This window comes from Meles meles, chromosome 4 (genome assembly GCF_922984935.1).
Source record: "Meles meles chromosome 4, mMelMel3.1 paternal haplotype, whole genome shotgun sequence".
Lineage (NCBI taxonomy): Eukaryota > Metazoa > Chordata > Mammalia > Carnivora > Mustelidae > Meles > Meles meles.
Window position 1 is genome coordinate 3,085,758 of NC_060069.1, and position 12,123 is coordinate 3,097,880.

General features: G+C 39.0%; 1 protein-coding gene across 6 annotated transcripts in view; it reads left to right on the top strand.

The window, feature by feature from the left end:
- Positions 1–12,123, top strand: part of PIK3CB (phosphatidylinositol-4,5-bisphosphate 3-kinase catalytic subunit beta) — a 187,984-nt gene that overhangs the window by 172,532 nt on the left and 3,329 nt on the right. For all 6 annotated transcript variants that reach the window (XM_046002039.1, XM_046002040.1, XM_046002037.1 and 3 more), the window contains 3 exons: positions 8,074–8,241; positions 9,313–9,436; positions 10,804–10,949. In XM_046002039.1, the coding sequence (XP_045857995.1) occupies positions 8,074–8,241; positions 9,313–9,436; positions 10,804–10,949 (438 nt within the window). The remainder of the gene's footprint in view (positions 1–8,073; positions 8,242–9,312; positions 9,437–10,803; positions 10,950–12,123) is intronic.

Genomic DNA, 12,123 nt, shown 5'->3' on the forward strand with positions numbered 1-12,123 from the left:
TCTCTTTGCCTTTGGTTTTTGCAGTTTTCACTGCAATTTGTTGGCATATGGGTTTCTTTTAGTTCCTACAGAATGTATCCACATTTTTCAATATTGCATTACTTCCACCCTCACAGTCTTCTGTAACTTTGGTAGAGGTGTGTTGGACTTTTCTGTCCTGCATCTCTCTTAACCTGTCTTACCTATTTCCCATCTTTAGGTGACATTCTTTGTAGTTTCTTATATTTGGTCTTCTAGTTCACTAAATTTCTCTTCTACATTGTCCAATTTCATTTTGTTGTGTAGTTGACAGAATTGGTTTTGAATTCCTTTTAGTGTGGATTGTGTTTTCTCTGAGTGTCCTTTGCTCCATAGGGTGTGAAAGTATCCTCTCAGAATATTTTGAGTTTAAGTTTAATTTGTGCTGTTTCTCAAGGTCTTTACACATGATCAATCAGTTTTTATTTTAACTTTTTGCCTTCATGCTCTCAGATTTCACAGGTAGTTTATACTTGGATCTCATGAGAATGTAGGAAGTCTTGAGTTTTTGCATTTTCATGAAATTTCCCCCACCCCATCCAGTGCTCAAGATAGACGGCAGACTTTCATGCTACATCTTCTGATCAGTGAGCAGACATTTTCTAGTTCCTTTTTCAGACACTTGATAGCCCTTTCAGATCCCCAGCCTTGTATTAGGATCTCAGGTTCTGTCTCTTCTGGGCACAACAGTGTATCTCTTTTCTCATGGACATTAAAATGTCAACCAAGTCAGTGACTTCCTCAGTCAGTGCTATGAATAATCTATATTTCTGGGACCCAAGTTCTCCTTTTCTTTCATTATCTGTAACTGTTTATGAAACATTTTTGACTTTATCTTTTTTTTTTTTTCCTAAGATTTTATCTATTTATCTGACAGACAAAACCTGAGAGGGAACACAAGCACGGGGAGTGGGAGAGCGAGAATCAAGCTTCCCGCTGAGCAGGGAGCCCGTTGTGGGACTTGATCCCAAGGCCCTGGGATCATGACCCCAGCTAAAGGCAGACGCTTAACAACTGAGCCACTCAGGCACGCATTTTAGTATCTATAGCAGCTTAGTCTACAAGTTTGCTGTAAACAATCTTACTTGTCATTGACTTTATCCCTTTAAGATTATAAGTGTTTTCTGATTAATTTTTCAAACTTGAATTGTTTTCTTCATTACTAAATATATTTTAGGATTTTTTAAACTTAAAACACTTTCTATTTTTTTTTAAAGATTTTATTTATTTATTTGACACAGAGAGAGAGATCACAAGTAGGCAGAGAGGCAGGCAGAGGGGGAGGGGAAAGCAGGCTCCCTGCTGAGCAGAGAGCCTGATGCAGGGCTCCATCCCAGGACCCTGAGATCATGACCTGAGCTGAAGGCAGAGGCTTAGCCCACTGAGCCACCCAGGCATCCCAAAACACTTGCTGTTTATTGACTGAGTCAGGTGTTCTATTAGGTTCTTCACATATGTAATAGCATGTAACTGAAAAACCTGTGTGAGATTGTGTTACTTCTTTTTAACAGATGAGAAGATTAAGGCTCAAGGGATTTTAAACAATTTGTCAAAGGTTAAAAAATGTTAAGTGAAGGAGCCTGATTCAAATCTCGGTCCGTCAGTCTGGCTAGCTCAGTCTCAGTCTGGCTAGCTCAGTCGATAGAGCATGAGACTCTTTTTTTTTTTTAAGATTTTATTTATGTGACAGGGAGAGAGAGACAACGCGCGAGAGAGAACACAAGCAGGGGGAGTGGGAGAGGGAGAAGCAGTCTACCGACCAAGCAGGGAGCCTGATGTGGGGCTCGATCCCAGGACCCCAGGATCATGACCTGAGCCGAAGGCAGATGCTTAACGACTGAGCCACCCAGGCTCCCTGAGCGCGAGACTCTTAAATCTAGGTCCATCAGACTGTATACTTGATGGCACTTTTTCATTTTACTAGTAGAACCAAGAAAGCAATCATGATGAGACAGCTCTATAACCCTTTGTTTATCAAAGTGTTGTGGTACCTCAAATACATAACTTTTCATTGATTTTTTTTTTTTTTTCCTTTAAGGAGTTTTAGTCTTAGATCTTTCCATGTTGTTGAGGTAGAAAGAGCAATTTGCTCTTGGTATTGTTACTTTTATGGGACTTGTGATTGAAATAAGGAAGTAAGATTATGGTTTATTTAAAGAGTACCTTTGTACTCTTTACAAAGTGTGGTACTTTGAGTACCACAAGTGACAGAGTTTTGCTTTTAATTTGGGAGGAATTTCTAATATAGCTATGTAAAAAGTAGAATTATTTTGGAATAGGCAGCAAGTTCTTTTTAGTCAAGCACATACACATAGGAAATACAGTATAAATAAGAGGAATGAGTGATTGTGAACTCTCCCTGAAGGACATAAACCCAGAGGGATCTGGTTTACAGCACCTCCCCCCTCCCCGAACCCCCACTATTTGTATATAAAGTTTTATTGGCACGCAACCACAGCTCATTTGTTTACATACCGTCTGTGGCTGCTTTTATGCTATAACTGCAGAATTGAGTAGCCTGCAATGCCTAAAATATTTACTATTCTGGCTTAATCTCCAAAAGTTTATTGATCCTTCCTATAAAGTAAACTCCTGCGCAAATTATTTTACTTGATTTTTTAAAAATATTTTCCTTATTTATTTGACAGAGAGCAGGAGAGCACAGGCAGGAGCAGCAGAGGCAGAGAGCAAAACAGGCCCCCCACTGAGCAGGAAGCCCAACGTGAGGCTTGATTCCAAGACCCTGGCATTATGACCTGAACTGAAGGCAGTCTCTTAACTGACTGAGCCACTTAGATGCCCTGATTTTACTTGATTTATCCCATAAAAACGGGAGACTTTTCAAGCTTAGTCTAGTAATTCATTGGTTCTTCCCAAAGTTATCATGTAAGCTACAAAGTGGTCTCCTTTGCTAAAAGCAGATTCAGAGCATATGGGGAGTATGTTCAGTTATGAAAGGTTGAGGTAAAAATTTTGTTTTCAAGTTTCAGTGCATACAGGGAGCCTGGGTGGCTCAGTTGGTTAAGTGTCTGACTCTTGAGCTCACGTTATGAGATCAAGCCCCATGTCAGGCTCCGTGTAGACATGGAGCCTCAAGATTCTCTCCCCCTCTGCCCACTACAAGCCCCCCTCCCCCACCCACTCTCTGTCTCTCTCTCTCAAAAAATTAAATAAAAAATGAATAAAAAGTAAAGTTCTGATGCCTACAAGCCAGGTCCAGGGGACCCAGAGGGGATCCCACAAGACCAGCCAGGAGGGTCTTGGACAGAAATTTACCAGGAGCCAGCAGAAGGTGAAAGCAGAGTTTATTGAAGATAATAGGGAGAGCAGTTACAGATGGACTGTCCCGGACACTTGGAAAGGAAAGGAGCCTGAGCCTCATCTTTGTTTGGGGGCTGGGGGGTTTTATTGAGGATGGTGGTCTGACCTAAGTGTTCTCTCAGGTATCCAGGAACCAGTTAGAATAAGGACAAGGTCCAGGTGTCCATCATAAGTCACTTATTACTTGAGGCCATGGTCTTGGCTTTAAGATGCCTAGCACAGTGGTTTAGATACTACCTACAGTGCTAGAAGACTCCAAAGATACCATTAACTTTGTCCTTTACAAGGAAGACATGCATTAAGGCACATGTAGGGCAGAGGTGCAAGTCCTGGCAAGAATAGAAGCAGGAAAAAAAAGCAAAAGGAACAAAACAGCTTTTGCTTTCATGGGGTCCCTTTGGTTTGCCTGTCTCAGTTCCATCAGCCTAATTAAAAACCCCAATCCTTTTCTTTTCTCTTAGCTTTTTTACTTTACCCATTCTACTCAAACATAAAGCTCATTTAGCTTCAAATGAAGTTCATTGTGACTTCAGGCAAAGGGAGGAAACCACATGTGGGAGTGCTAGAAACAAACCTAGTGTTTACGGGAAGCAACAGGTGTCTGACAAGAAAAAGGAACTCGTCTGTTCAGTGAGATCTCTGCTGACTTTTTGTACTCTGACCCCATGTTTTTCAAATATGCAGAACTATAATTCTTTAGGGTTCATTTCTAAATGAATACCTTTTTCTCAGCAAACTTTTTTTTTACTGTTTCTATAAATATGTGTTCCAGTGTTCCTATTGTTTGTTTTTCTTTTGTCCAGCTGTTGAGGTTAAACTCGGTCACACACTCTTCTAACTTCAATCTTAAATCTTCAGGTACCTTCTATACTTTATTACTTTGACCAGAATAATTTAGTACTTGTAACAGTATTACGTTAGCATGAATGAAAGTGTGTATTTCTCATTTTCATTTTTCTCTGATGTCTCAAAAGTACTCTTGGTATCTGTCATGTCAAATTTTATAACATTTGTAAGCCATCAGTATGTTAGAACACTCTGACCTCTTTCAGTCAATAAATAATAGATATTCAGCCTTTTCTGTCAAGTTTCACAGGTGGTCTACATATAAATCTATCTGACCTTTGGTAGATTTGACAGTCTTCTTCCACCCCCTGAATTTTGGATGGCTGTCTTCATTGTGACTTTAAATCTGAGTTACATTAATGGGATTTAGTTCCCTTTTAAGAGTGCTAGTAAACAGTTCTATAATGACACTGGTATCAGTAATCTTGGAAGGAAAGATTAAGGAAGAAGATGAAAGTAATGCAAACATTAGGTAAAGGAATTTTAATTTCCTCCTTTGGAAGCAAGGGACTCCGATCTGGTACCATTCTGATTTGGGTTGATGTGTCAGAGTCGAGGCTGGAGAAAATTTTCTACATACCCACGGAGAGTAGGGTTATGGGCTGCCATCCTTTCTGCTGTAGAATTTATATTTTATTTTATTTATTATTTATTATTTATTTATTTATTTGACACAGAGAGAGAGAGCAAGGGAAGGAATACAAGCAGGGGGAGTGGGGAAGTGGGGTAGTAGGTGTCCTGCTGAGCCGGGAGCCTGATGCAGGACTCAATCCCAGGACCCTGGGATCATGACCTGAGCAGATGCTTAACGACTGAGCCACCCAGGCGCCCCTAGAATTTATATTTTAATTCTTGTTTAGTGGAAAGGTAACAAATAGCTCCTTGGGTCAGAGAGAGTGACAGAGGAAGAGAAACATTACCAGTTGTTGTTACAGCCTTTAAAAGAAGTATGGAAGTTGAGTACAAATCGGGCCCATGTAAGATGGTCAGGACTCTAGGAGTTTGTCCCCAGCTTGACTTCTGTCAAACTGTCTGTCTAATAAGGATGTTTTTTCCTTCCCATTGTGAGAGTTTCATCCTCAAGACACTGAATGCTTTTATTATTGCATGCTTTTGAAGAGGAAGTTGTTGGATTTTTGCCCAGTTTGGCTGCAAGTGAGGTGGGAGGAGAAGCAGGAAAGTGAGCCAAAGTTTAACCATGCACTGTTTACCTCACACGTGTTGTGTCATGAGAAGGACAGGGATGCTGGGAAAGCTTCCATGCTCCAAGCTACTTTTCTTATTGAAAGGTAACTTTAAAAGGAGAAGAAAAAATTAATAACGCAAATGTAAAGCAGTGTATTGGTATATCAAGCTGCCAACATGTAGTCTGACAATTCTTCTGCCAGACTTCTTTTGTTAAGACTAGGAAAGTGCCTAAAAGAAGCATAAAATAATTGAATTCTTGGTCATATGGAAACTCAAGGATTATTTAATGAAATATGGCTCTTTTAATTGGGTTATTACAGTAATACATTCATACACTTTCCTAACACACACACACACACACACACACACACACACACACACACACCCCTCTTTCATAAAGTCCTTCAAAGCTTTCTCAGTGCCTTTAGAGAGTGACAGAAGCCCTTACAAGACCTACAGGGCCCTGCATGGTCTTTCTAACACTGTTTCTTATCCTTACCTTGCTTTTGTATTCCCCTTATATTTTCCTCCAGCCCTGCTGTCCTTCCTCCTCATAGAGATCTTTTTTAACTCTTGACATGTTCTCATGGAAGTTCTCATTCATACAAAGATCACATATACATTGTGTATGAGTAAGGATTGCCTTTTTTTTTTCTTTTTTGCTCCTTTCTGTATCACCAACAGCAAACACAATGCATGGCACATAGCTGTACCCGTATTTTATTGAGTTCTAGAATCCCATCCATTGCATTTTTTGTAGTCACCTTTCATTTGAACTTCCCAAGGTATCACATTCTAGTTTGGAGTTGCTGTAAGGATACCGTAGTTTTTACAAAACTGAATAAAGGGGTGAGCGCCTGGGTGGCTCAGTCGTTAAACATCTGCCTTCGGCTTGGGTCATGATCCCAGGGTCCTAGGACTGAGCCTGCATCAGGGCTTGTTCAGTGGGAAGCCTGCTTCTCCCTCTCCTACTCCCGCTGCTTGTATTCCCTCTCTGGCTGTCTCTCTCTCTCTCTCTCTGTCAAATAGATAAATAAATACTCTTTAAAAACAAAAAACTGAAGAAAATATTTATAACTAAAAGAAGAAAAGGATAATGTTAATATATAAAGAAGTCATATAAATCACTAAGGAAAATATTTAAAACCCTAATAAATAGGGGAAGAATGTGAATACCTAAGTCATAAAATCTCCTTAAAATGATTAAAAGAGACATGAGAAAAATTTGATTTTCTATAATTGTATAAATGAAATTCAGAGCAGAATGCTCCTTATCAATTTAGTAAAAATTATTTTACACAAGAGCAGTCTAAGAGGCCTGTTATATAGTCAGTGATTCTAGAGACTGTTGGGTTTAAAAGATAATTTTAGAGCCACTCAGGCCTAGTTTTAAGTCTTAGATCAATCAGTTGCTTAGTTAAATGTATGACCTTTTGCAAATTGCTTTTGTTTCTCATTTGTAAACTGGGAACTTACCTTACAGGGATTTTATTATTAAATTTGTCTGTTCATTCAGAAATATTCACTGAGAGTCTGCTTTGTGCCAGGCACATTATCAGGCACTGAGGATACAGCCGGGAACAAACATCCCTGCCCAGTAGAACTTCCATCCAATAATGGAGAGAGGAACAATAAAGAAAGTGTATACGATGTCTGGATAGTGTTGAGGGCTATAGAGGAAAATTGAAACAGGGAAGAGATAGCAAGTGTTGTGTCACAGATAGTTTCATAGTTTTAAATAGGATGATCAGGAATTTCTCACTGAGACAGAAACATTTCAGCAAAGACTTCAAAGAAATAAGGGAGTAAATCATATAGAGGTCTTGGGGAAAGATGTTCTAGGCAGAGAAAATGAAATGAGAGAATGTTGTTCCTGCTGTGGTGAAAGAAAGCAAGGAAGCCAGTTTAGAAGGAATAAAGTGAACAAGGGGAGGATATGAGAAGAGGTGAAGGGCCTTGTGAGCTATGGCATGCATGTTAGCTTTCACCCTAAGGTGGGAAGCCAATGCAGAGCTTTTGATGGGGAGGAGTGACATAATATGTATATTTTTTATATGGATTATATTGCCGTTGCATTTAAACAAACCATGGTGTGGGAGAAGGGAGACTAATAAGGAAACTTGAATAATTGAGTAAGGGTTGATGGTGACTTGGTCTAGTAGGAGCTGGAGGAAGAGTGGAGGCAGAGAAGTCTTAAGTACACGTTTTCAAGACAGGTAAATGCTGGTCATAAGAAAATAAGTCAGGGGTGACGTTTAAGATTGTCACCTTGAACAACTGGAAAGATGGAGTTGCCATTCATTAACAAAAGTAATGTGTAAAGTGCTTAGCCTGCTGTGTGGCACCTATTGGTGCTCCATAAAGGATGGTTTAGAATAAAAATAAAAGACTTTTCTTTTATCGGATACACTTCTGTCCATCTACACAAACAAATATTTCACTAGAATAACTGGAAAACAGATTACACATCTAGCTGGTACGTTGGAGTTCTAGTAAACTACTTCATCTGTTGGCCAAGAGATTTACCCCCCCCAACCGAAAATAGGATTTTTATTTTTTCATATGACAGTAATATAGAAATGACAAGCATATCAATAGTAATAAAGCTTTTTAAAAATCAAAGAAGAAACTTACTCTATTAAAGTTTCATTTTATGAGTTAACATATACATGTGACTATGCCCATTTTTTTCCCTTTCAGGATGCTGCCTTATGGCTGCTTAGCGACAGGAGATCGCTCTGGCCTCATTGAAGTTGTGAGCACCTCTGAAACAATTGCTGACATTCAGCTGAACAGTAGCAATGTGGCTGCTGCTGCAGCCTTCAACAAAGATGCCCTTCTGAACTGGCTTAAAGAATACAATTCTGGGTTAGTTTACCAGTATTCTGAACAAATAGCCAAACAAATAACTGTTCTTTCAAGTAGAATCATCAGTGTCCTAGAGGAAATGTTAGTGTTATTTATTGCTTTATTTCAGGTTAGATCAGAATGATAAATAGACCTTCCTAAAGGCTCACAGGTGGTTAGCATTAAATTCTGCTTTATCTAGATAAAATTTCAGAGCCTTGTAGTAGTACAGTCTAAGAATTTTTGAATTCTTAAAATAATTTTTTGAATGTGTCAGCTTCTGTAATTACATGAATGTATGAACTTAGTAAGTTTTCAGTAGATTTTTACAGTAGAAGTAAGTGAGTTTGTAGACTGATTGCTCCAAATTTAAAAAAAAAAAAACAGGGCTGGGAATTTTGTTATTATTGGTTACTATGTTGGGAAAGCCCTAATCATGGACAGTTAAGGAATTTCACATTGAGGGGAAAACACTACAGGTATTTTTGGCTAAAGACTTAAAAGTCAGATTTATATTTTATTCATTGGCAAAACCAAAGGACTTGAATGTGAGGATTAGTTTTCAAATCACGATCTTAAGACCTTGTCTGTAAAGGGTCTGTATTATTAACTTCTAATTTAAGTTAGTGATTTAAAGTGTTGGAACTATAATACTTAACTCTTAAATATGGAATTCTAGGGTTAGGTCAAAACTGACCAAAAAATGTCCTGTAGTCAGCATCAGCCAGCAAAGCCAACGGTCTCCTCTTGTTACGTATTTGAGCTTACTCCCAACCCCAGTGAAGCTCAGTCCCCAGGACATAGCAGTTTGAATGGCTGAGGTCCAGTTATCTGATGTCTTTGAGTCTTCCTGCTGACTCCTTTCTGCTCCGCTCCTGCAGTGTCCACCCTCCCTCTCTTGGCCGATCCAGAGTGTTCTGCTCATAGCAGCTCCGTATTGCCTTTCTACTCACTGCAACTCATGGCAGCTCCATGTTGCCTTTCTACTCACAATTAAAAAGGAAGCATAAGTGTGAATTGGATCTCATCCTGTACTTTTGGAGACTGAAAACCTTTGTTGATTCTTTTATTTATTTTTTTCTCTTTTTTCAGGGATGACCTAGACCGAGCCATTGAGGAGTTTACCTTGTCCTGTGCCGGCTACTGTGTAGCTTCTTATGTCCTTGGGATTGGTGATAGACATAGTGACAACATTATGGTCAAAAAAACCGGCCAGGTGAGCTGCTCCCTAGATCTGCCAAGGGCCTCGGTGATGCTATTACTTATATACAGCACAATCTCTTGCGCAATCCATGCAAATCCTTTAGTGATTCTTGGAGTCATGTCTTCATGCTTTCCTTTTATTTCCCAAACCTTGTTTCACATACCATCTGCTTCATATATTTGTTGGTTGTTTGCTTAAAGTAAGGTGATAAGCACTTATCTGATGTTTGAAAAGTTAACTGCAGTTATTTAAAATGACATATTCTTTCAATATAAGATTTGGGGATAGGGGCACCTGGGTGGTGCAGTTAGTTGAGTGTCTGACTCTTGGTTTCACCTCAGGCCATAGTCTCAGGGTCATGGGATTGAGCCCCACTTCAGGCCCCGCACTCAGTGGGAAGTATGCTTGGGACTCTGTCCTTCTCCCTCTGCCCCTCCACCCCAGACTATCTCTGTCTGTCTCTCAAATGAATAAATAAATCTAAAAAAGTTGTAAAAAATGATTTGGGGAAGAATTATGGGGACGGTCCTAGGACACTAAGCCAAAAAAAGCTTTGTCAAGGAAAAAGATGGGCAAAAAAGGAAATATAGTTGTAGTATACTGTTGCCACATGACTTAGCTTTGAAATGGATTTACATAGCTGAACAGTATAAACACTGAGTATTGATTTAACCAGAAATTATGAGGCACAGTAGTGCCTCATTGTTAGCATTACATCAGCACAAAGTACTAAGTCTTTACCATCCATAATTTACTTCATTTTTTAAAAATGGAGGAAAAACCCATGAAAGAGTGGGGAGAAATTACCTCTAAATAGTAGCACTCAGGGTGTTGAGGGGGCTACTAGGGCAAAGCTGTACTTTCTTTTTTGTTTCCATATGTAGAAATATTGACCAAAATAGTTTAATATGTAGAACTATTTGGCTTTTTAAAATCAGACATATTTATTATTTGGATGCATTTTTCTTTTTCTTTTTTCTTTCTTTCTCTCTCTCTTTTTTTTTTTTTTTTTTTTTAACTTTCACTTTTCAAACATTTGTCTTTCCCACAGGGTAAATGCAGTTCAGTATCTGGTCTGGGTTATTACTGAGTATAAAAGATCTTTGAATGATATAAACACTCTTCTCAAGTGACCCAATAGCCTTTGAAAAGAGAAGAGGGCTCATGAACATTTTGTAATGTATGTAGTTATCAAATCAGTATGTCATACACCTGAAACTAATGTAATACTGTGTATCAACTATATGTCAATAAAAGGAGTGAAAAAAGGGTGCTCAGTTGAGGATCAGTGTGATGTTGAGGGTCTAAGACTGCTGAAATCTTGCCTTTCTCTTTGGAACTAGAGAAACAATAGAAATTAAGTGCCATTTGTTTTCCAGCTCTTCCACATTGACTTTGGACATATTCTTGGAAATTTCAAGTCTAAATTTGGCATTAAAAGGGAACGGGTGCCTTTTATTCTTACGTATGATTTCATTCATGTGATTCAACAAGGAAAAACAGGAAACACAGAGAAGTTTGGCCGGTGAGTATTGTCCTCATGTCAAGGATAAACATATCTGACATTTTCTCATCTGACTAGCTGGACTAGCATTTTTTAGCTGAGATATATTTAGATCAGGGAAATATTCAGTCTGCTAACTGGGGGCTTTTGAGGAATTTGCCTGTCAGATCCATGTTCTGGTTCAGAGAGGAGAAACAGAATCTAGAAATTTGAAAAAAGTTACTGTGTCTTATTCCAGTAGTGTTTGTACCACTTTTTATCTGTCTTAGAAAATTCTCTGAAACTGTTAAGACATTTCATAATGAGGTGCTGGGAAGGACAGACACTTTGCTCTCATTCTAAGGGAGCCAGGGTTCAGAACTTTATAATCTCTAATCTAGTCCTCACTACTTGTAAATTTCTAAGCACATTACTTGTCTTCTTGTCTTGTTTCTTTGTCTTAAAATAGGGACAAAATATTTAAATTTTAGGGCTATTTTGGAGCACCTGGTGGCTTAGTCAGGCATCCAACTCTTGATTTTGGCTCAGATCATGATCTCAGTTTCGTGGAATTGAGCCCCATTGTCAGGGCTCCATGCTCAACAGGGAGTCTGCTCCTCTCTCTCTGCCCCTTTCCAAGTTTCCTTTCTGTCTCTCTCTCTCAAATAAATAAATAAATATTTTAAAAAAGAATTTAGAGCAATTGTGACAATTAGAGTTAAGTAATGTGATGTGACCAACTCATACTGTATGCTGGCCAAGTGATTGCTATTATCATTTCTAGTTCTGCCTTGAGTTTCTGCAGAATATACCTCTTTTTTTTTTTGTTTGTTTGTTTGTTTTGTTTGTTTATTTGTTTTGGGGTTTTTTGGGGGGCAAAATTAGGGAGATAGTATTGGATGGTCCTCCTTTTTTTTGCTTTGTTTTAAGATTTATTTATTTATTTGACACAGAGAGAGAGACAGCTAGAGAGGGAACACAAGCAGGGAGGGTGGAAGAGGGAGAAGCAGGCTTCCCACTGAGCAGGGAGCCCAATGCGGGTCTTGATCCCAGGACTCTGGGATCATGACCTGAGCCAAAGGCAGATGCTTAATTACTGAGCCACCTGGGTGCCCCTTGAATAACTGTCTTTAAGAGGAAAGAGAGGGAAAGCAAGATGATATGGAGGTGCAGTGCAAAAGTATTGATACTAATTGGGGGGAAATCAAATAAATTA